The following is a 24,975-nucleotide window of genomic DNA, read 5'->3' as shown; positions in this document are numbered from 1 at the left end:
AATGTGGCATTTATGTCGCACATTCTGTGGATATGTAGGATTATGCCTATATTATATTTTGTTGCACAAGTGATGTTCCTCCATTCTGGAACATGGAATGTCTTAATATTCTTCCACAACAGTTGCTGGAGAACTAAAGATTCTTCTGTGCATATTTAAATTCTTGGGCTAATTCCCATTTGAAAATGCCAGGGGTGTTTAGGGTGATCATATGACTGTCCCAGTATCTTTAGGAATCTTTCATCTCCCCATCATCAGAAGCTTGAAGGGCTCTTCTTTATATTGTGTCAGCAGATGCTTTCTTGTTTAAGCAAAAGAAAATTCTTTTGCCCAGTCATCACAGTAGCAACAGTTTGTAGCAAAGCTGGGATAAACCAGACTAATATTCACCCAGCACTTAAGTGAAATGTTTATTTGATGCATCAAAGCTCCTTGCTGACTTTACTTTCTGTTTGTTTTCTTGAATTCTACATTAGAACTTTTTTGAAGTTGCAGAAGAGAGTTTTATTCTGATCCCATGCAGAGAAAGTCCAGACAGACCATTCTCACTTACATCATGGAAAAAGCCCAAATAATCAACATTCCTCTGTATTCCTTAGATACTGTAGCTTTTAATGAGAAATATTGGGGGGAAATGGAAGTTCAATTTCTGCCTTTTAAGGCATTCTGCAGTGCAGTCTTACACATTGCTACTAAATATAAAGCTCAGTTTTCAGTGATGGCTTACTCCCAGGTAGGTGGGTATAGGATTTCAATCTTGGGTCTTAAACCACAGTCCTTTATCAATTTACTTAGGAGTAAGCCACCAATGAACTCACAGAGGTTTACTTATGGGTGGACAGGATTGCACTGTTAAGCCTTAAATTATAAAGCTATTTTCCCAATTCTGCTCTTAACATTCAGAAAAGCTTTTAGGAAGCATCTTATTTTGTTATCATGGCTGGTATTTTGATAGTTAACACAGCAAAGATACAGACATCGAACATGTTAAGGACATTGCCACAGTACTGGAATGAGTAATACAGCAGGGTTAATGAAATACCATTTTTATACATGTATTGAGAAATCACTATGAAAGGTTTGAATGCAAGTGTTAATGTGCTACTTAAACATTTTTTTTAATCCTCTAGTGGTAAAAATTGCTTTTATCTAAGAGCTTGCAGGTATAAAACTTTTCTACTTGCCAAAGAAACTTCTCGTATTATGCTTCTCTTGAGCCACAGTCCTTACATAGCACACTAACAAATTGGGACTTGGCTAGGATAACTCACCCAAAGATTGAACTCTATATTAGATTATACTTTCTTTTGATCTCCAAAGCTACTGCCGTTCCTTAATCATCTATTTTTGTTCCTGTTTTATATTGACCTGTCATTCCACAGATATCATCTTCAGAAGCTCTCTTCCAAATATCTTGCCATGTGAAGCAAAGTGGGTGGCAACCCAAGAGATGGTTGTGATGCCATACCTTTAGCATTCCCCCTGCAGAGAGGTTGGCTTGGTTGGTGCCTACATTGAACCAGCTCAGATGTCCCAGTAGGCCATGATTTATTGTGATGGATGTGAGCCACAGGGAGCATTAGGCTCACATGCTCCCTCTCCTCCTCTGGCATGGCTGTGAGAAGGAGATAAAAAAAACCCTGATTTGGGTTAACCACAGTTTAGCATTGTTTCTGAACATGAGAGTTCATTGTTGGTCTTAATCATGGTTTGTTCAGCTTCAAAGCCCAATGCTTGAAGTTGACTGATTTTAAGCAAACCATTGTTAATATTAGGGACAGTTTGTTGGGTCTGAATGAAACAACAAAGGGCAGGTAATAGCAGATTAAAACGAAAACTTCTAATCGCCTTCTCATGGCTGAGCTGGAGGAGGAGTGGGGCGGAGTACATGAGCCCAAAGCTTTATCCATTTGTTCCTATCACAATAAACTATACATTAGTTTAATATGACAGCTGATCCAGCTCACTGTTACAGATCAGCCACCCCTGCTGTATGATTCCTATTCCATCCTTTTGGAAAACCCGTGGGGCTTGGATGTTTTCCCTAGTGGAGTGGGGGGGGGGGGAAGAGTGGTGAAATACCATTGTGGGATGACCATACTAATGCATCTTAATAGTTTTTTCACATGGGAATAGATAAAATATGCTGCCATAGTTAAATTATAATAAAAATGGGTTTAAGCTTGCATTGTAAGGAAGTCTGCTATATGTTTGGGCTCAGCCATTTCACTGTAGTGACTTATATATCGTTTACAGCATTGTACTTCCTACAGCTGATAAACTTGGTATGCAACATTGCAATGAATGGGTAAGACTTGTTTTGACTTGAAAAGCTGGCTGAGAGTCAGAGTTGATGTTGCTGGATTATAAGCAACATGCCAGCCTATCATTTTGTGATGTTGCAGTGGCTTTGTAGATAATGATACCCCTTTATGGTTTGGAGCTAATTTCCCCTTATCTAAATTAGCTGATTGCTTGCTCTTCATTGACAGGTGGATCTTGCCTCACTATGCTCTGAGATTCCCCTTTGACATTCATGTCACCTTTTCTTCCTTAAAGCTTTTTGGTCCCCCTCAATGAGCTATCTTAGTGCACGTTTAATTATCACCTTCTCTGCTTTGCCACTTAAATATGGTACTTATATTGTGTTTCATAACCAGACAACAGGATATCATCCTAAAGGGGTGTGTGTGTGTGTGTGTGTGTGTGTGTGAAATGTTCCTTGGGGAATTACTATTGCAACAAAAGAATCCAGACACTTTTTTCCGTGATTAGACTTCAAAGCAGCTATATTAGGTTATGTGCATAACATAACATTGGGCATCAAAACACAACTTCAGTACTTAAGATTTCTTCTCTTTTATTTATTGAACGTTTCAAAGAATTCCCAACTATTTCCTGCAATCCACCTAAAACTAAACAAGACCATACCGAATCATCTTGAGGATAATCCACAGAATATGTCTCTTCTGATTTCATGGCCAATATTATCTTTAGTTATTGCTCAATATTGCTCATAATTTATTAACCATCTGTTCTTTGTGGCGCAAGTTCACACACCATCTACCAATCTGCTATCCCCCTCATCCCTCATCCATCGTTCTTTGTGGCATCATCTATGGTTGACAGTAGATAGCACTCATTTTCTGACTTGTTCATTTAGACTAATTGTTCCTCTCATCTCCTTATTAGGTAGCCTGAGAGAGAGTGTTCTGGATTTCCCGAAGGAGCTGAAATACTTGCCAGTTTGCATGGGGTGGGTCAGAGAAACATTTGTTGAATAATCTCCTCTACTGAACCACATTCAAAAAGGAGGCCCATAATATATAGGCAGAGTGCATGCACTTGAGGTGCCCTGTCTTGGACAGCTTGAAAGTCAGTGGGATAGGTGGTACTGAACAGCTCTAGAGAATAAAGGGTAGGCATGCAGGTATAATCTGAGCAGCTGTCCCAAGCACAAACTGCAAAATGTACTAGTTGACCTCTCAGCTAATGTTTGGACTTCGAGATTTGTTTTATGGTATAAGATACGTACTGGTATAAATCAGGGAAGAGTGCTGCAAACTATTGGAGACAGGAGCATACACAATTCCTTTAATTTGTTTGGATAAAGTGGTTAACTTCAATCAGGAAAATGGAGGGGGCAGTGGTGGGGACTCAAGACGTCAGACTGAATCAACCGTACAGCTTTATGGGGAAATGTTTGGAATTGAACGTGTCACTGCATTTTGAAAAGAACACCAATAAATTACACACATGTGAATCCACCTCAGTTGATTCTGGAATATAGCATGTGTGGGTTTGGTTTTTTTTAATATGGTAAGGGTACCTGATTACAAAATGTGTGAGAAGATGCCATGAGTTGACTAATACCTTGAATACATGGTTTTATTTCTAATGTACGTAGTTGTTTAGTCTTCAGTCTGTTTTGTAGCTTGTGTGCCTATTACCAGCTAAAAACATAGCCTCTCAATTTGGATTGAAGCTGGTTTGGAGCAAAATGCAATGTTTCTTAAGAAACAACACAATAAATAACCACCCATGGCAATCCACTGGATGCAGAGTAAACAGGAGTGTGTACACAGCCTTTCTCACTGGTTGGATGTTCCCTTTTTATACCTAAGTTCTAGCAGCATGCAAATTATTCTAGCCCATTGATTATTCATACATTTTAAAAATGTTTTCTGAAATTACCATTGTAATGTTGATATCAAGAGTCCTCAAATACTTAGATAATGTTAGGTCTCTGCATTTTTTTTTTTTTTTTTGTTTGAAAATGTAAACCCTAATGTGACTGGTGATGATGATTCATTTGGAAGATTATATAACATCCCTGTTCATATTCTAAAAATCTGCCTGCAAATCAGTTCCAATCAAAGTTTCCAATCAAAGATGGAAATGAACATTTTGCTATTTGGCAGCACTCATGAATTACGGTAAACTAGTTCTGTGTCAGCAGGGCCTGTTTCATCATTGCCATAAAGGCGAGGGGCTCTCCGCCCCATACTTCCCATTGTGTCTCTGTTTGGTGTTTTAGTTGCCTGAGTCCAGATTCATAATTAGAATAAGAGGCTGGTATGATTGGGAGCACAAAGTGGCAAGGTATGTGATGGGTGTGAGTCATGATGATAAAAAGAGAAGCTGCCCCAATATTCATTATTATTTATTATCCAATAGGACAGGGCAAAAAGGAGAGGGGGCACTATTCATGGAACACTTGTGAGTTTGCAGCCTTTATATTTTTAGATGATTACCACACTGTATTTTGCCACTGCCAGTTTCCCTCACCCCCAAATGCCTTCCTTAATTTTCAGAGAATTTTGACCTTGAGGGGACACACATCTTTGGGGTGAACCAGATGCAGAGGAACCTTTCATGGCTGTGTAGAAGAGACAGTTTTATCAGGATCTGTTTTCTCAGCAAGTCTCACCTGCTGAAGTCTGTCTTACAATCATGAAAGACTGAAGGAGCCCAGTCTCCTTTCGCATGTGGTTTCCCTGAAAGAGGCATGTAACTCAATGTCAAAAGTCTCTGAAAAGAAGGAGTGTGGGATTGGGTTTAGCAGATAAGGATTAAAGTCGCTTATGGAAATTGACTTGCTGTTATCCTTCTTTTCACCTTTGAGGAGAGGGGCGGAGAATCTATTATCTTAAGTACCGTATTTTTCGCCCTATAGGACGCACTTTTCCCCCTCCAAAAATGAAGGGGAAATGTGTGTGCGTCCTATGGGGCGAATGCAGGCTCTCCAGGCTTCAGAAGAGCCGCAGTGCCAGCCCCACAAGGTCGGGGGACAGCGGGGAGGCGGAACGCCGCCATCCTGCTGTCTCCCGATGTGGTTTGGAGGCTGACGGCGGGGAGACGCGTGCTTCTCCCCGCCGCCTGCCCCGCAAGCTTCGGGGACAGCTGGGAGGCGCAGCGCGTCTTCCCGCTGTCCCTGGACCTGGTCTGCAGGCGGGCGGTGGGGAGAAGAGCGCTTCTCCCTGCTGACTGCCCCGCAAGCTCCGGGGACAGCTGGGAGGTGCAGCACATCTTCCCGCTGTCCTCGGACCTGGTCTGCAAGCGGGCGGCGGGGAGAAGAGTGCTTCTCCCTGCTGCCGGCCCCACAAGCGCCTGAGGAGGAAATAAATTTTTTCCCTTTATTTCCCCCCCCCCAAAAAAAAAAAACTTGGTGCGTCCTATGGGCCGGTGCGTCCTATGGGGCGAAAAATACAGTATGTATATGAATCTGTTCCTCACATTAAAAATTTCAATCTATCCTTACAGCTCACCCCCCCTCCAAATAGTCTTTTGCTTCCTATTTGTTCTCTGAATGAGCAGATTACTTCCTCGTCCTCTTTTTGGGACTCCTAAATGCAATCTGATTGTGTCAAGACCATTTTCCTAGACTGCTTGAATATGGGTTCCAGCCACCCAGGAGAAATCCGCACCCCAATACCATGATAATTTAGCAGATTACAGTTGCAAGAAGCTTTTTTTGCAGGATTGTGTGAGATCAGGTTCATATACTGGATAAAACTACACCTTACTGTAGAAAGGTCATTCAGAAAGCTTCCATTTTAGTGTTGAAAGCATCAGCTTCTTTAGTTTCATAATTGGATTTATCTATTTACTGCTTTTGTTCTGCTTCTTTCTGCCAGGATTACGTAGTTGTGGTTTTATTTTATTTCTGCAAGCGCCAGTCTGCTGAGCAGTTGTCCTCTCGCTGCAGTGTTGCAATCTCTGTCGGGGAATGTTCTGCAAGAAGGCAGCCTTCCACTCACAAGCTGTTCATTGTCCACTTGTTGCATCTGATGAAGCTGGCTCCTGGTTAAGCCTCGTGCCACAATCCATTTGCCAGCCTTTAAGGTGCTCTTCAAGGACTCTTATGTTGGTATTTGTCACAAAAGGAACCACACAAAAACCTTATATTCTTTCATTTCTCATTTTATTCTTAACCTGAAAACGAAGGCCTAATTTCAAAACAATGTGTATTGCTGATGAGATCACAATTGGTTTCGTCACAAAATCTAAGACGATAGCATAGGCCCAAATAAGTGAATTACTCTCAAGAAATGCAAATGCTGTAACAGTGGACGTAATCCTACTGTAATCTCCAGGCAGAATAATTTCCATTGTGTCTCAGCTTTTTGGAAAATATAAATTGCTTTACTTCTGCCTCTGAGTACCTGTTGAATGTGAGTTTGACAAGCCAAAGATTAATGAAAAAATACCCAAGGTTTTAAACTGGAAAGAAGGGCACAATGAAGTAATTCTACCCATGTTTATCTTCCTTGCCTGATATTTAAACAGTGTGGTTACAAGGCCATTTTTTAAAGTTTATGTGATTTATGTCTGTTTTGTACCAAGGCCCTGACTCTAATCTTAATCAATTACTCAATTTACAGGGGACGAACAGAAAGTTACCCTTGATCTTTCAATAAAAGGGGCACTACCACACTTCAAAAATTGGCTCCATATTAGTAAGGACAGAGAGGCTTGAACTTGGTGAAGTGGTGTAGTGGAGAATGGGGGACACTAAGATAAACAAATACACGGTTCAGTAGTTGGCATGGACAAGGGGAACCTATTTTAAGTTTTCCTGTGCAAACTTTTAAGGAGTTACTATTTCACCCTTCCTCACATACAGAAACAAACAAATGGGTTGGGGGACGGGACAGCACACTTGCGGAACACATGTCTCACAGTATCCCATTCTCATTTTGCTATAAAGTGAAAGGCTGCAGAGCAGCTTTGCCAGACATAAACTCAACCGTATTCTCACTTGTTGTCTTTGCCAATACCACATATCACATCTCGGCCAATAAATTACTATGCTTCTTGAGGACCAGTCCCTGAGACTGCCCCTGCTCCTCAACCTTATATGTAAACCCTTCTACCCTATAGCCCCAGTGATGAACTAGCAACTGGGGAGTTGCTCATGAGGACTCCTTTATTGTTTGGCTTTGGTGTGAGAGGAAAGCAGGAGCTAAATTGTGAGACTAGAATGTGTGTGTGTGTGTGTGTGTGTTTGCTGGGAGCTGGAGTAACCTTTAACCTACTGTCCAGCAGTCTGAATGGCTGAGGTGGTTTTGGGGAAAACTAGGGCGGTTCTATTGAACGATTTTCAGCATCTACTCTGAGAGAATCCCATTCCCGTTGACTTAGCTGGCTTGGGACTTTTTGGCTGCTGTTGCAATCATGGGGTTGTCTTGGCATATCACTGGCCAAATAATCCATGAGGAAGGACATATGCTTAAGCTGGTCTTTTCCAGCAGGTGGCTGGTTGATGGTTTGGTGGTGTTTAATTACCTTGTTATCATGGAGTGTTCATTTCCTGGTGAGGTTTAACATTTGTGGTGCTTGGTGCTCATTGCTTCCTGCAGGGGTGGAGGACCAGTTAGGATCATCCTCCCCTGGAAGGTTTTTGTTTTGTTTTGTTTTAATTAGGAAGATTCCTGAACGCTTTGGGGAATTGTGCAGTTGGTATGGCTGGCACCCCTATCAAAGCCCTGGTGTCACTGTGGAATAGTGAGATGAAAAGGTCCAGTGGCACAGGTATTCACGAGTGTTGTCTCCAGCATTGTGGATCCTGGATGGCTCTGTGGTCCTCAGGAAAGCTCTGAGTGATGGAGTAAGCCAAGTGACTGGTAGAGTACAGGTGGCACAAGTATTACAGTGAAAACAGCTGAACACATAATCATGCCACCTGTGGGGCAGTGAAGAAAGTTTTCTTAACTATTACTTGAGTAGCTTTCTAGCACAGCTTTGTGGGCTTGTGGGATCTTCCCCTAAGTGGAGTAGCCTAGAATGCACAAAAGCCTGCTGTGACTAATTTGCAAGGCACCTTGAAAAGTCCCTCACGTTCTGCTGGAGCTTAATGCCACAGATATTGTGGATCAGCTGGAGATGTCAAGTCTGGTTGTTTGGGATCAATTTCAGTAGCTAAAGCCAGATAACTGGACAAGGTGTTTGAATTTTTTTGGCCTACCACATGCAATCCTGACCTTCCTGTCATATAAGGGTTGGGGGTTGCCTGGGTTGGGCCCAGGAGCTGTAAATGCCATTTTTGTGAGAGACAACTGTAATTTGCCTTTAAAGGAAGTGGTGGTGTGTCCCCTTTTCAAGACACCTTCCCTGGATCCAGAAGCAAGTGACAACTACTGCCAGTTGCAAACATTTCCTTTTGGGGAATGGTTATTATCAAGAGAGTGGTGTCTGTGCAGCGTCAGGAGTCTTTGGAGGAAGCTGATTATCTAGATCCATTTCAGTCTGGCTCCAGGCCAGATTTTGGCATTGAAATGACTTTGGTGGCCTGTATCAGGGAGGACAAAAGAGAGTTTGAGCTTGCTTAATTCTCCTTGAGTTCTTGGCAGCTTTTGATACCATCAATTATAACATCCTCCTGAACCATCTCAGTGGGTTGGGAGTAGGGAGCACACTGTTCTACCTGCAGGACTGGTACCAGAAAGTAGTAATGGGTGACTTTAGCTTAGCCCCATGGCAGTTGTGCTGCCTGTCCCCCCATGCTGATTAAACTCTTATTCTTTAGTTATTAGATTTCTAGTCTAACTTTCTTCTCTAAGGAACTGTTGAGAACATTTGTTAAGGGGTTTGGAGTGAAGTTTCACCAGTATGCAGATGACACCCAGCTCTGTTTTCCCTTGTCATCTGAAGCTGTGCAGTTGCTTGGTCAGTGTTTGGCCTCTTGTCGTGGTGTTTACTTCTGTTCAAGAGAAGGCCTCATTAGTTCAGTAGGCCCTAACTGTTTAACTAAGGTAACCCCCCTGTTGAGTTGTGACTCATTGGGTCTTCCGCCTCTTGACTTGGAAATGTCTTGATTCAACACATGTGGACATCTATACCCCGGGCACTTTTTCATATTATCTTCCCTTCCCTTACACTGATTCATCCTTCTGATCCAACTTTGGAAGTAACTTTTTAAGGGTTCTGAGAGTGATTTATGTATTTTATATGCAAAGTCTTTGTTCAGTTGGCCATGCAAACAAAGAATGACAGCTGCAAAGTAGGCAATTTTAAAGTAAACAGGTGCATATTAATTTTCATGAACTTCTCAGAAGATCTCTCTCTGTGTAGAACTATCATAATTGAGGATAATTGTCCTCACACTGCGTTGCACTTCTGGTATTTTGTGTTATTGCACAATGTGACAAGACTTGTAGTAGTGGTAATGAGGGGAGGTTTCAACTAATGTACAAAACCTCTAGAAAAATGTAATTTCCTCAGCATACCTGTGCATAGATGTAGATTCTGGGTGTTCTGGCTCAATAAGGAATAGTATAAGCATCTCTGCATTTGAAGAAAAGGGGAAAAAAAGCTAATCAAGAGCTCACTTTTAAAGATTTTGTCCTTTGAATAAAGCATGTACCAAATTACTATGCTCTCCGCTGGGTTCCTTGCACAATCTCTCCTCCTCCCCGTCCCCATCACTGCCTCATGAATTATGGGATCAGCCTATGCCTTCTGGAACTGGAGCTAGGAGGTAGTCACAGGATTTTTGTATGCCTCTTGTTTGAGAGTCCTATTTCACATGCTTGCTTAGGTGCATATTTATACAGTGCAAAGCAACAGGCACCAAAGCTATTGCTTGTATACTGTCTTATATTTGGGGCAGCTGAGTGTGGGGAAAGTATATATTTTCCAAGAAAGGTGAATTTAGCCTATGAAGTGCCCCCTATATTGAGTCAGAGGCCATTAATCCCTCTAGCTCACTTTTGTCTATTTATTTGATGCCTGTAAAATATCTAAATGTGATTTCCCAGCAAGAACATCGGGAATGAAGCAATTTAAAACAATTCCATATGCAAAAAACAAACTCTCATGTAAAAACGATTAAAAACCATTCCATGCATAAAACAATTTAATATGTAAAACCATTTTCAAACCCACTACAGATTTAGCCTGGGAGAAAGATCTCCATGTAAAAGGCTTGTTGAAAACCCCAGAAGCACAATAGCAACAGCACCTGTCTGATGTGTAATGGGAAGGAGTTATAAGGGGCAGGTGCCACCACAAGCCCAGTTCTCCTATCCAACAGAACACAACTACTGATAGGATGGTATCCGCAGGTGGACTCTCCTGCAGAGTGCAGCAGTTTTTAAAAAAATGAAAAATACCCGTTCTTCCACTGAGAAGAGCACACGAATGTTCACACACTCATGCTGCAGAGAAGGTGAAAGAGAAGACAGATCAGTTTTATGGAAGGCAAAGGAGCCTCTGAGACCTGCATTCAGTAGTAGTGGTCAATACACTGGGGAACATTCTATCCTTACACTCCCTCCCTGCTGTAGGCACACAACTAAGTCCTCCCAGTGGTGTGGAGCCAGTGGGACCAATTGTTCCTTAGCTCTGGTATTTTAAGCCCTGTATACATTTGACTGTAAGCTGTGCATTCCTTAATAAGAGAATTTTTTGCTGAGGATATTAGCAGCATTTGGGGGATGACGTAAGTGAAGTATGTTACTAGAACATTTCTTAGCCTCTGAAGTATATTCTGTTCCTTATGTTTTCCTGTGCCTCTTGCAGAGCCTGCCAGGATCTCCCACTTATCTTCTGCTCGATGTATCATCTGTCCTTGTAAATGCTTATCGGAGCTTTTGATCCTTCAAGGACACTTTGATTAGGTTTTTGTGTACAGATAACTCAGGCCATAATTTTCCAAATGAAAGTTTTCACTCCCTTTTAAGCGATGAGAGAGATGTTATTTCCTGATGGGCAGGTGATGGTTTTGTGAACTCTGAACTCCTCCACCTTCGGCTAATGATGGTGTGGTGTAGCCAGTCATAAAGATAAGTATTAGATGAGAGGATAAGGTGGCTGATGCTCTCGCTCTGCTTGGCTTGAGGACAGAGCAGCAGTTCAGCAGTACAATCCTGCAGATGTTTGTTCCGAAGTAAGTCTTGTTGTTTTCATCAGTGCTGGATTAAACCCTGTGGAGGACCGACCCTAGGCAGTTGAAATCTCGGGGAGCGGGGGCTCACAAATTATCTCAAAGCTTCTACTTGGCTACTTGCGAATATTCTACTAGGATCTGGAGTTGACGGGAACTCGCGACACACACAGAAAGCTTTGTATCTTGAGGTTTCTCATGCGTGTGCTCTAGTTGGATAGCATTGAACTAAGAAAGTTTGATGGTAATTTTATTTCAAGATCAAATCAATATTATTTTGATCTGTTGTTGCAGTGCCTCTAAAAAGGCGTGCGGCCGGTGCCTACTCTGCCTTTTTGGTAATCCAGCACTGGTCTTCATTGAGGCTTACCCTCAGGTAAACGGCTTTAGGATTGTAACCTCTATTCTTTTTCTAAAACTGAAGTAGCCACCCACCTGGCATCATCGTGATGTCAGGTTACATATTTTCTCTTGCCTGCACACACCCTACCTTATGTTGCATACAGGGAAGATGGGTGTAGGGAATTAGGACCCCTGCAAGGATGAATTAAGGCTGTGAGCTGGAGGTTCCCCATTGCTGTTCTAAACTAATCCCCCTCAAATATTACAACATTTCCTCATAGGAAAGTTTTTTCAGTCCCCTGATAATTTTGGTTGTCCTTTTCCAGTTCCGCAATGTCTTCTTTGAGGTGCAGCAACCAGAATAAACTAAAAGCCCAATAAACCAAGTGGGATTACACCATAAATTTGTATGAAGAGTGGTTTTGTTTTCAGTTCCTTTCCTAATGATCCCTGGTATGAAAACTGGTCTTTGTCACTGGGAACTTGCAACCTCTATAGAAACTAAAGCCAGACAAAGTAAACCAGAAGTGAAACTTTTAAAGAAAGAGTGGAAATGGCTCTTGGTGTGACACAGGGATACTGTAGTTCCTTTTACAGCAGAAAGATTTCCTTAGTGTGGTAAACATTTGGACACACAGATATAGCCACGTTTACATCCTTCCTTTTTTACATACTTAAGAGAGGTGGGTTGAAAAAACCCAAAAAACCTTTTCAAACCTTTACTTCCTGCTTCTGTGTGTGGTTAGAAATGGTTTGTGGAAGCCTTTCAAGTTTCTGCATATATGTTTTTCTTAATACAAATCAGCAACTTAACTTAATGTTCTTTCAAACTCTCAGTTGCTAGTGATCTGCATCTCAGACTCTTTTTCTTGAATTGTTCCCCGAGCTTAATTCTTGATATATTAAAGACTGAAACCCCCTTCATTCCTGATCTTCTTGTACTGTTGTACTGTCGTGTGTGATTCATTTTTGTTGTCTGCTCTTTAAACTTTATTTCTGCAGTTACTGAGCATTTGGGGTGTTTTGTTTTTGTGTGTGTGGTGCTTACCAAAAAGTCTTGTCATACAGTTTGTGTATGTGTGTTTTTCAAAGGTAGAGATGCCATTTTCTGCATGACTGTCAGGACTCATTAGACTCTGCTCATCTGCCTAATAGGCTTCTGAGAAGCAAGTTAGCACGTGGGTTGAATGTGGCAAAAAAATTAGCTTCGGTTTGTTTCCTAAATGTGAAGCATTTTGCTCTAAATTTGAATAATTTTCTGTATGTAGACCAGCTTACAGTAAGTAATTTAATCTCTTAAACTATTAGTAATGTAGAAGTCTTGTTTCTCCATAGAAGTTCCCCATATAGCAAACATTTATTTATATTAAATGGCAAATCATTCTGCTTATGTTTTAATAGTTTGATGTGGTGTTTTGAGTCGCAAGATGAATAGATGATTAAAAAGAACTGAAATTAAGTAAATAAAAGCAGTTTATGGCTGTGCTAATTTAGACTACGTACATAGTATGCTGTTGATGAACAGATGCACTCTGTTGGTTGCAGAGGAATAATAAATTTGTACATCGTTTAGAAGAACTGGTGCAAGGCTGAGAGGAAAAACAGGCTGGTGGAGAAGAAAATTTTCATACAATAGTTCCATCTCCTCCAGTTTCTTGAGGACTACTGTAGACATTATGCCTACTGCATGTTTGAGGGTACCAGAAATAGCCTCTTTGTGACTGGACCAACTCATTATGTGACTTTCCTTAATTGTGTGGAGTGTTTTACCACACCAGCAACCCCTAGGAATAGACAGTGTTGGCGTGAGAGCTCTCCACACATTGGGGAGACTCATGGGATTAGTGGTTCCAAACATTACAGATGCACAATGGGAACCGGCAGTCTTGAACACCTGATTCAATCTTCCCGTGCTCTCTGTATGGGTAAGTTTTAATGTGTCTCTAGCTTGGCCCTTTGTCCTTTCAATGACAGGGAGACTTCTGACAGGATTAACTTGTATTTGTTGTATTTGTGTCCTGCCTTTCTTCCAGCAAAGTCAAAGAAGCACTCTGGTTTGAAAACATCCTTGGGCGTGAGAGTAATTTTGCCAAAGCCACACGCCCAGTGAGCTTCATAGAAGAGCAAGCAAAGATTTGAGTTTCTGACATACTTACCCAGCCCTCTTTATTTGCCCCAGCTCTCCCTCCCATGCAGCTACCCGCCCTGGGAACCTATGGTGGTAAGAAATCTTATAAATGAATGAATCTGATGAAGCATGCCTCTAAAACTTGCTGAGCTGTTAAAATACAGGCACAGTCCTCAAGGCCAGTTCTCGGAAAGAGGCTTAGTAACATCAGTGGGATTGCCAGGGAAAGTGCTCTGAATGCACAGGATGTGACATAAGCAATGCTGAAAAGCCTGTGTGGGTGCATTTAAACAGCTTGATCCCACTGATGTCAAAGGCATAAATACATTAGGTGTGTAAATAAAAGCCTTGTTGAAGATGATGGCAATGGCCTCCACTCCTGGTTGAAGATAGGGTGATTTGTAAGTGCTATACAGAACAAGCTTCAAAATCAATGCCTTGGTTTGCCAGCGTCATACTGAGAAACCAGAACCAGGGTTACTGACCTCAAGAAGGAACAACATCTCCTATTGATCATTCATGGCATTTTATCCAGCCCTTTAAGGTAAACTGCTAGGACTCTTACGTTACACCTCCTCTCTGCACTGACTGACCTTCTCCCTTGAGACAGGAAGATTGAACCTGAGACCTTCTGCTCTACCACTGAGCCATGACCTTTCCCCATAGTCTACACTGGCATTTTAAAATGAGTGGGACAATTAAAATAAATACCCACCACTGTGTCCTGGTAGCAGCATAGCAATACCATACTCAGTAGGTAATACATTGGAAAATTCCACTCCCAGGGAAGGAATTAAGCAAACCTTTTAGTGTTCAAGGGGTACAGTTTGGCTAGCAGAGTAGATTTTCTAAGAGAAGAAAATATATAGCAATCTGCATAATACGTACAGGTCTCAGAGGTTTGCAGCAGTAGAAGCAGAAATCGGGGTTTCTGTACCTAAAAGTTAGACACAAACAATCACATTCCCAAGCTCCTCTAAATGGTTACCTCTGGTTCTGTTGGGCTGTGACTCTTCCCTTACTGAGATCAGCAGAGGCACTTCATTTTCCTTTAGAGGCCCTGATACATTTTGTCTGAACAGTATAAATGTTTGTCAGTAGTTCATGGTTTGTTTTATTAATTCTAAGAGGGAACAGCTGAACTCTCACGTCCCAGAGGTGCAACAGCTGTGTGTTATTGCCTAATAACCTTCATCTCAAAATTGGCAGTTTTCTCAAGAAACGCCTTTCCTTTGGGCACTTATCTTTAGACTCATTAATGCATGAATATGTTTCAGAAACAGTCTTATTGTATTAAGTGTACTAAAACTGACTAAAATCTAAAACAACCAGCCCATGTGTGGTGCTCTGTCTTTTGACTGTTAGCCTTGCACTTGCCTGTTCATGAATGTGGAGCTAGAACAAAACATGGCATGGTTCTACTTAGGTATGCAGACCAGCTGTAGAAACATGAACAATCCCCTCTAATCAGACTTCCAGCATGCCACAGTCTGACATAAGCAAAAGTAACGGGGTTGCCATACCTAAATGACACTATATGAGGTTGGGCCAACTTGACCCAAAGGTCTTTACATCTGCTGGCTTTTTCTCCCATTGTGGCGCCAGCAGTTTGGCCATGTTCACTTGGAAATGTCCTGTTAACTCAGTGGGACTAAGAAACAGAGGTTTACATCCTGAGTAGCTCTGATGGAAGAGGGTTGGCAGAAGATGACTTAACCATCCCTCCTATCTTCTGCAGGCCCCTGCAAAACTGCTCATAGAAGGTTCCTCCACCTGATTTTTAGTTGTCTCCCCCTTTCCATTACCACCTCACACGCCACAGACCACTCCATTCAGGAGGACCCTTAAATCCTCAAAAGAGGCTTTTCAGCAGGAGGAATTGATGGAAAATCCCCATCTTATGCCAACCTCCTTCTGGCTGTGCTTCTCAGGATCCAATCCAGGCTATAAATCAGTAGGTATTGGCAATATTTAATAGGAACATGACAGGAAAATGTTTGCACCCAGCCAAGAAATGAAAATTAGAACTCATTGAGCATCGTTTAAATTTTTAAACTTCATTTGTCATTAAAAATAACACTTGAGTGGAAGTCATATAATGTTTCCCAGAAAGATTATTAATCAGTAAAGAGGAAATATGGCAGCATGCTATTTTCACACGAGAACTTCATAGTTGAACTGAGATTTTAACCATGGGATTCAGGTTTAGAGCATATGACTCTTCAACGTCTATAATATGTAGCAGAAATACGTCAAAGATTTTACCCTTCCGTTGGGGATACTGAAATGATAGACAAGGGTTTTTTGTTTTTGTTTTTAAGAAGCAAGACATTGTGACGCATAAGCGGATCAGTGGTAACCAGCAGAGCCAAAGATGGGGTGTAGAGCTGTGTTCCCATTTCTTGCCCACTGATTCTTGCCCTTTCAATGGGGCTTGTCCAGGTGACATTTGTGACACAATGGGGGTGTATTTCCACAACCTCTAAATGTCCTTCGGAGGGGGGGGGGAGGAATAGGCACTGCTTGCATCCACCCACAGAACTCTAGTCTGCCCTCTTCCCCCTGCTGCTCCTTTCCATTAAGCTTTAATGAGGCCAGGGTTCTAGTGTAAGACGAGCCACCTTTTTTCCCTTTGGCAAAGTAGGCATTCCTAATAGGAGTTTTGTAAGAGAGCCATTTCAGCGAATTGCTTTCTTTAGCAAAGGCGCAACTTGTGCTTGAAACTTCAGCAGCTTTTGTATTTTTTTGTTTGCTTGCTTTTTCTGGTGACAAAGGACGATTGTTTTTACGTCAAAAGGACGGCTGTCCGTCCCTGCGTTCTGGAATAACGTTAGTTAATTTTGAGTTCGATTAAAGTGAAGTATTTCCCCCCCACCGTCTCCTATAAGAACACAAAAAAACCCCTGCTGGATTTGAGGCCTAACTAATTTGGCATTCTGTTCCCACAGTAGCCAGTCAGATGCCTCTGGGAAGCCCAAAATGGGACTTGAGCACAGTAGCCCTGTCCTGCTGTTTGCCCCCCAGCTGCTGGTATTCAGCTTCTTCTCTTCTTCTTTGGTGATCACTTGTAGCCGAGTAAGATTGTCTTCCATGAACACGGTCTTAACAGTGAGTCTGTAAGTGACTGTGGAGGCCAATTCTGGATCCACACGTCCTTCCACAGTGGGGACATAGGGTTCTGGGTGGGAGTTGATCATGGTGAGGGTTTGCCAAACGTGCCTTCCTCTTAGCACGCATACTGTGGTATAGTGATCATGTTCAGTAGCCACTGATAGCTTTATCCTCCAGAAATCTTTTTCCATTTTGTACAAATAGAGGTCTGAAAAGGAGTTACCGTACTTTTGCATCATGCCCTGAAGACTGAAAAGCTGAGCTTATTTAGATGCAAGATAAAGGATTCTAAAACTGCAATCCTTTTGCACCCTTACGTGAAAGAAAACTCCGTTCAACACAGTGGGGCTTACGTCCAAACAAATACGTATAGGATTTTGCTGCAAAAGAACTATTGCACCCAACAAGTCTATTTATAGTGGGAGGAATTCCACTTTGCATGATGCCAAACATTCCAACAACACAAATATTTCAGCTTGCTGGATGGAATGACCCCCCCTCCTGCTGTGTGTTGTTCTGCAGGGGGTTATCCTGACCCACCCCCAGCTAATTTTGGGGGGTGCAGGGGAGGAGAGAAGGGAAATCCCTTTTGTGCAGGGCTTAAGAATTAAGAAGAATTGCTTAAGATTATTCCACATTTTGAACTATTCCTATGTATGCTACTAGCAAATTCAAGAGCAGTAAGTTCAACAGGAGAAGCTGTATCACTCTGTTGCAACAAATCCCAAAGAGTCTCAGTATAGTAAGAGAAATTATGGGTGAATTTGAGTTATAAGCTTTTGTGAACTAGAGCCCACTTGTATTTATTTGCCTTTGAAGTGTCACAAGACTTTGTTGTTGGGGAGGAGGAGCTGTAGTTTTGTGTGTGTTTTGCTCCATATACTTGGCAGAGCTGAGGCTGCACACATTTAATCCTTGTCCTAGATCAGCTTTCCAAATTGCATTTCAGTAGTTCTGGTTTGTATGGCTACAAAGACACCACTATTCCATTCTTGAATAATGTATGCACATTATAATTTGCCATATGGTGAGATGCAAGACAGCCTGGAGAAGGAGCACTTTTGGTCCATTTGACAGGGCAAGGATAGCTGTGTTACAAGTCTGTTGCAGCAAAATTCTTGTGGTACTGACAAAGCTTATTATGGCATAAGCGTTCATCTGAAGCATCTGGTGAAGTGGGCTCTAGTCCATGAAAGCTTATGGCACAATACAATTTGTTAGCCTTCAAGGTGCAACAAGACTTTATGTTCTTGTTCTCAATGCATCCTCTTTTTCTGTTTCTTGCAGCATGTGTAACCATATGGTACTATTTCTTAATTCTTCATGTGGGTGCCATAAATGGACATAGTGATTTGGCCTAAATAATAATACTTATTTCTTCTTCTTAGCTTTTGCAGAGAGGCCCAGCTGAATTGTATACTGAATTGCATTTGCTAAACTCCATTTGATCTCTGCCTGAAATCCTATGACCCATGGACGTTTTCTAGGGCAGTGTTTCCCAACCTTGGGCCTCCAGCTGTTTTTGGACTACAACTCCCATCATCCCTAGGTAGCAAGACCAGTGGTCAGGGATGATGGGAATTGTAGTTCAAAAACAGCTGGAGGCCCAAGGTTGGGAAACACTGTTCTAGGGAAAGACTCCTCTTCTGAACTATAGATATGACAAATATGATATGTTGTTGAGATATTAATCTTTTGCTGTATTTTATTGCTTGAATTTTGTGATTGCCTTTGTTAGTTCTTGTGAGAGCCTTTTGGGACAAAAGGTGGCACAGAAATAAACTAACATAACAAGTAGGAAAGCTATGTATCTCCCCGCCCCCTCGCCAAATTAACTATAAACAGTCACTGTTCTACTCCCCCCCCCCCTTTCTCTTCTGCTCTAGATTTCATGGATTTCATCTTTGAGAAGTGCAGTTGAATTATATACAGTCCTGATAGCTGTTAAAAAGAAAATAATTGAAGAGCAGGCCACTCATTATTTACCTTTCTCACTCAATGCATTCCTTCCAAAGCATTTTTCTCCTTTATGCCAGAGCCTTGTTTAAACTGTGTGTAAATAAAAAGTGAAGCACCAGATTGCAATCCAGCAGCATACTGGGGGCAGGGATTTTGAAAGCAGCTGCTTCCTAGAAGCCACAGTTTCTTGCTCACTCTGAGGTTTGTGGCTGTCTCGGAAAAGACCAGAAGCCCTGAATGCATGGCCCTTGTTAAGTCTGCTGCTAACTGGGTTGCCATCTTGCTTACGTGAATTGAAACATCCCTGTGATTTCTCATTCCCCACCCCAATTTTTCTGTAGCACAATGGTGGTTAATAAACACTATTTCGTAGTACAATCCTATCAGGGCTGGCAAAGTGAGGCCTTGGGCAGCGGATGTTGGGGCCATTCTCCTGGCACAGCCCATCCTACCACAAAATAGCCCCCAACCAAAGTGTTGTGGAGGTTGCTATCCCTTTACTAGGGTGATTCAGCTGTCAGTCTAGTTGTCTTCCATATGTAGAAGGAGGAAGGAGTTTCATCTTGCCCTTGACCTCAAGCAGCAAAATGCCTTAGGCCTGAACTCCATGCATTCTTACTCTGAACTAATTCTCGCTATGTTCAGAGGTAAAGGTCCATAGGATTTGCAGCCTCAACATCTCATTTACTTTGTGGTCGTTAACTTTGACCTTGCAGAATTTTCATGAAGTAGCTATTGCCCACCAAGGAGGAACTGACCAATTGACCTGGCTTTCACAACACTGTGGGCTCCTGGAAAGGAATGTGCAGCTTCTTTTACTCCTTTTTAAAAAAAACAAAACAAAAAACTTTGCTGTGTTAAACAAAGGTTTCGCTTACTGTGTTGCCTATGAGCCCCGAGCTTGCGATTAAGCTCTCTTCTTGCTAATCATGACCTTAAGCATGAGTTCCAGTTCAGATGACATGCTAAGCAAAATCATGACTTAGTTCAACACAGTTCATCAAAAAGAAAAACAGACTGGGGAGAAGCAAAAGTGGCCGTGAGCAAACTTCAGGAGCTCCTACAGTCAATGCTGGTTTCCTCAGCCAAAATTCAGCACGTGTTATGGGAGCCAGCTCTTCACAAAACCCCCTGAAAGCCTTATGGCCAGGCAGCTTCTTCCCAGTATACTTTGAGAAATGTACCCTTGTTAGGGTGCTTGGAGTAGTCTGTTAGTGTTAGGAAGAGGGCAAGCAGGAAGCTAATAAATTCCCTGCAGGAATTTGTTGCATTTACACAACATTGTCATTGTTAATCACAGTACGCGAAGCACTTTGTATAAATGGTAAATATTAACCCATTTAACTGGTTGGAGACTAAGGGTGAGAGACAGTGACTTCACCAGATCTACATGGAGAATCCATAACTGCAGCAGAATTTAAACCCATCTCTTTCAGTTATTCGACATGGTGTTCGATGGCCATTTTGAATGTCAGACAAAACTGCCACCCATGCTGAGCTGCAGTTGCTTTGTTTTAAAGCCTTTCATTTTCCTTTTCTTTTTTGGTAATTATTTAGCAATTAGTCTTCTGGTGTAACACGGTGACCCTTTGTGCCTATAGGGGATGGGATGGATTTCCTGCCTCCCACAGACAACGATTCCACCCCTTACCTTGTTCCTGTTTATGTAGAAAACAACCAGCATGTGAATAGTGTTCAAGTTAGCACACCCTTTCCATGACCCCAATACATCTGGGTGATGGGACAGAGTGAAACATGTTGTTACCCAATATTTTTTGTGAGTTCAGTGTGGGGGCAGGGGAGAAAAGATAATTGCATCTAATTTAAAACCAGATATTCCGTAGATGCTCCTGCAAGCTTAGTGACATAAAATGTTACTGCTAATTATAACACTGTACTGTTGTTTTGGTATTTGCACATGCAAAAGCACAAGTCTATCTGCTCATCTACCTTATAATGTTGCAGTGTTACTATGGCCTTCTGAAAAATATATTTAATATTCTGGGAAATGGAGGTTAGATGGAATTATATTTCTGTATCCTTTTAGTTAGCTTTTATAATAGAAATGTAATGCAGAACTTGGGTATGATGCTAGCTGGTAAGAGAGAACTGGGGAGGAATCCTATAGTTTTAGTCATTCTGCGAGAAAGGAAAAATTGATAAGATAGGTTTATGTAAGGCAACAGGATTGTAGCATCAGCAGTTTGAGCTGAGGTCTGTCTTTTATTATGTGTTGTGCAATACGTTGACACATAATTTTTAGATGCTAATACAACTTTCATATTTAGCACTTAATATAATATATTTGGACATACTTCTGTTGTGGAATACTGAAAACTGATACTAGAGCCAGTTTTTAGAAGATTGACAGTTTTTGGAATACTATTTTTTCCTTGATCTTTTGAGTTCAGACTATGGCAGGCTCTTGGGAAAGGCGCAACATAACAGTGGCTAATGAACTGGGCGTCTGTTGTTTTGGAACACTTTTCATATGGAAAACTAGCAACCCACTCCTGCGCATGCTTACTCAGAAGTCCCATCACGTTCAGTGGGGCTCACTCCCAAATAAGCCTTCATAGGCCCTGCAGGCTAAATGTCAAATGGATAGTATAGTGTCGAAGCCTTTAAAACCCCACCTTGGAATAAAATCAGATTAAAATTGGGGGTGGTCAGGAAAATTGTGTGTTTCAAATTTATTCACTGTGGGTCACACCAGCCTCCATTAGTTGATTCTAGTGGTCCACAGTGCTGCAACATGTTTGCAGAGCATATTAATGAGTATAGTCTAGAAACTGACAGGCAGATTTAAATGTAGTGAGATTAATTGCCTGGCTTGGTGACAGCACATTTTTCTTTGGCTATGGCTTGAAGGTGTGACCCAGTGCTACCTCCTTTATTTTCATACTTCTGATTCCTTGCACATGGACGATATTTCAAAAAGCTTTACTGTTGAAGTAAATATAAGGGGAAAGGAACTTGGGTGTCAAATGACTATGATCAATTGCAGCAATCTGAACAGCTTCCAAGGCTTCCATCTATCTATCAGGCAGTAGCTTTTATACTATTTTTGGGGGAAGAGGGAATTGTAGCAGACTAAACGTGACTTAGACACTATGCCTTCTCCATCCATCTCTTAACTCTCACCTACCAGATTCTAAAAACATGGTATTAAAGATGGAGGCCTCTTGACCCAAACTGAAGGCCACTTGATGCTCTCTTTTTTCAAAAACAAAGCAAAACACCTGACCTTACAAAGATTCATTAAAAAAAACCACAGAACCTAAACATAACCAATGTTATGTGATGCTCACAAATTGTTTGGATGTTACACAAAATGGCAGTTGAGGGTGCACAGCCCCTTCTTCCATCCATCCTATGTTGTTCCCAAAGCCATCTTAAGATTCTCTGGCGAGCTACTGCAAGCCATAGGCTGAGATGAAAATTGGCCTGACTCATTGCAAAAGACCTTCTTATAGCTGTACAGGAAATACTTGTCAGCGGTTCTGGTTTAAATGCTGTTTAACTTGCAGATGAGAGAAGCAAAACCTTCAGTTAAATTAAAGAGCTACCTCCCAAGAGAACTTGAATCGTAGTACATATTGCTGAGGAAAAATGAAGCACAGGCTAGAAAGCTGTATTCTATAAACTCTCCTGTTAGCTGTATCTCTGATAGTTATAATGTACCGTTACAATATTATTTTGTGATTGACTAGCTTTGACGGCCAGTGAAAGTACGTAATCTAAAACCAAACATCAGCCGATAGTCGCATAAAAGTGGAATGTCATAATCACTATTGCTAGCTACACTTTACTTCTTAGTTTGGGGTAGCTTGTGAGGTGGAAGTGAGAGAGCTGGGAAGAGAAGTGAGGAAACAATAGGAACCAACAAATGCTGAAGGACAAGCAGTTTTTTATTCAAATTATTTATAGAAAAGTATTACTTGCTTAAATGAGTGGCAGATGGACCAGCCTCTGTGCTTTGTGTTTCTAACATTCTGTTCATGAGAAGTTAGAGCTATTCTCTACTGCAGTGTCAATTTTGTTTGATAGACTCCAAAAGCTTTGTAGAGCAGGGGGTGACAACTTTTTTGAATTTGTGCACACATCTGATAATTTGTGGGAGAAAGCAGCACAAAAACCTCTTGTAGGCACCACCACAAAATGGCTGCTGTGGGATCATGGTTAATAATGAAGGACAAGTAACTTGCCCAGGTAACGGAGTACAAGTTAGAGCTGGCGGCCGAGCCCCTGAATTCATTATTTTAATAAGTCTGGTGCAGAAAGGAACCCCCTGGTGACCCATGTCTTAGAGCTGCATCTCACCCCCATATTCTTTTTCTCTGGGCGGGGAGGAATTGTTACCGTCCCTTATCAAGAATTATGTCACAGACTGATGGAACTTGTAGTCTAAAACATCTAGAGGGCCCCAGGTTGGGAGAAGCTGGTTTAAGGTTTAAATTAATTATAATTCATGGTTAAAAACAGAAATTATTCTATTTAAATTTAAAACAGAAATTATGAAATCTCATTGCAGCTGCACCAGAGGAGCAGAAGGAAAGGAGAAATATACAAGGTTAAGTCTTGCTTTTGTTTTTTCATGTAGCAGTAAACTGTGGTATAGCATTATGCCTGAAACAGCCCTATGTAAGCCCTTGAGAATGGACACTGCCAAGACTGTATCTTAGACATCTGAAAATAATCATTTTATTATAAATAATCTGCATTACTCGAGGTGGGTGGGGAGCAGAAATGATTATCATGGAATATTTTATCTCTACCATTGCCTCTAATTTAGTGAGGATTTTTATCACTCATTGTTGAAAGAAGGCTTGCCTCATTATGAATTTTTGTTAGCAAACATGAGGGGCCTTTGAGACCAGCTCAATGAATCGGCTTTTCATTCTTTTTTGTGGTTTGTCTTGTGACACTATCATGGCTAAAGGATGCTCAGTTAACCAGGATGACATGGCCTTGCGGTTATTTTCCCTTTCAAGGTAACAGTTCTATTGTGTGCAGCTTTTTAATGATGTGGCTGGACTCTGGCTTTGTAGAAGCGCTCGCATTTCAGAGAATGTAGTCATTTTATTTTTAGAGAAACTGCCTTGCTCAAAGATCCATTGCACCAAGGATATGTCATGGGATAGATGATTAAGTTGCTCTTTGGGGTGGGGATCAAGTCACAAGCTCACGAAATTTTCTCTGGAAACAACACAGTTTACTGTTTCAGCTATTCTAAAGTAGCTGCGAGATGAATCTACAAGAAGGAAATGGGCTCCTTTGTCTTTCCATGCCAGGTTGATAATGATTTAGTAACAATATTAGTCCTAATTACATGTTTTTCAAGTGACAATAACGAGTTGTTGTAGGATGGGAATAGCAGAAAGATTGTGTGTAATAGGAATTTTGGTGCAGTTTCTGTGAACTTTATGCTGTTTGTAAAGTTTCATTTCCTACCCCCGCCCCCCACTTCATTCCTTGGCCTAGATTCTATGGAATTCACTTTCTCTGGGAATGTAGCTCATACCCATTTGGTAATGAAATTCTGCTTTTTCTTCTAGGGTTCCTTCCAGACAGCTGGCTATGAGAAAAATACAGTGGCTTGTCTGGTTGAAGACACCCCTTGCCCCCTCAAAACAACTAAACCATACATTTCACATATTGCAGTACTGTATAGATCAGGGTTCAAAATGCAAAAACAAAACTGTTCCCTGTTTGCTATATTGGACAGTTGAAGTCTCTCTCTTTTAGAAGCAGCAGCAGCAGCAGCACACACAGAGGAAATGCTTGCATTTGAATCTGTGGCTGTTCCAACACTGCCTAGTCTATTTCCTATTCAGAAGTCCTTTTGAAGTGTTTTAGAGCTTTCTGGATAGGGAGGAGGTCGGTCAAAAATTCAGCCGCCACCCAGCTCTCACAATGGATTCACATCATTTGAACAATAGGATCTCAAAATAAAATGGTTACTTATAGGATGCATTCATTGAAAGCTCTCTCTCTCTCTCTCTCTCTCTCTCTCTCTCTCTCTCTCTCTCTCTCCCCCCCCCCCCCG

General features: G+C 41.6%; 1 protein-coding gene across 4 annotated transcripts in view; it reads left to right on the top strand.

Annotated features, from left to right (window-relative positions):
- The window catches only part of NEURL1B (neuralized E3 ubiquitin protein ligase 1B), a 183,071-nt gene that overhangs the window by 136,478 nt on the left and 21,618 nt on the right, over window positions 1-24,975 (top strand). Inside the window, exon 2 of one of the 4 annotated variants that reach the window (XM_028717708.2) lies at window positions 23,461-23,499. The exons of 2 other annotated variants lie outside the window; for them this stretch is intronic. In XM_028717708.2, coding sequence (XP_028573541.1) covers window positions 23,461-23,499 — 39 coding nt within the window. Of the gene's footprint in view, window positions 1-13,903; window positions 13,950-23,460; window positions 23,500-24,975 lie in introns of those variants that run through there. One more of the 4 variants, XM_028717710.2, reaches the window with a different exon arrangement.

Source organism: Podarcis muralis, chromosome 2, assembly GCF_964188315.1.
Source record: "Podarcis muralis chromosome 2, rPodMur119.hap1.1, whole genome shotgun sequence".
NCBI classification, from domain to species: domain Eukaryota; kingdom Metazoa; phylum Chordata; class Lepidosauria; order Squamata; family Lacertidae; genus Podarcis; species Podarcis muralis.
The sequence above is the reverse complement of the archived record's forward strand: the minus strand, read 5'-3'. Positions and strand labels throughout refer to the sequence as shown.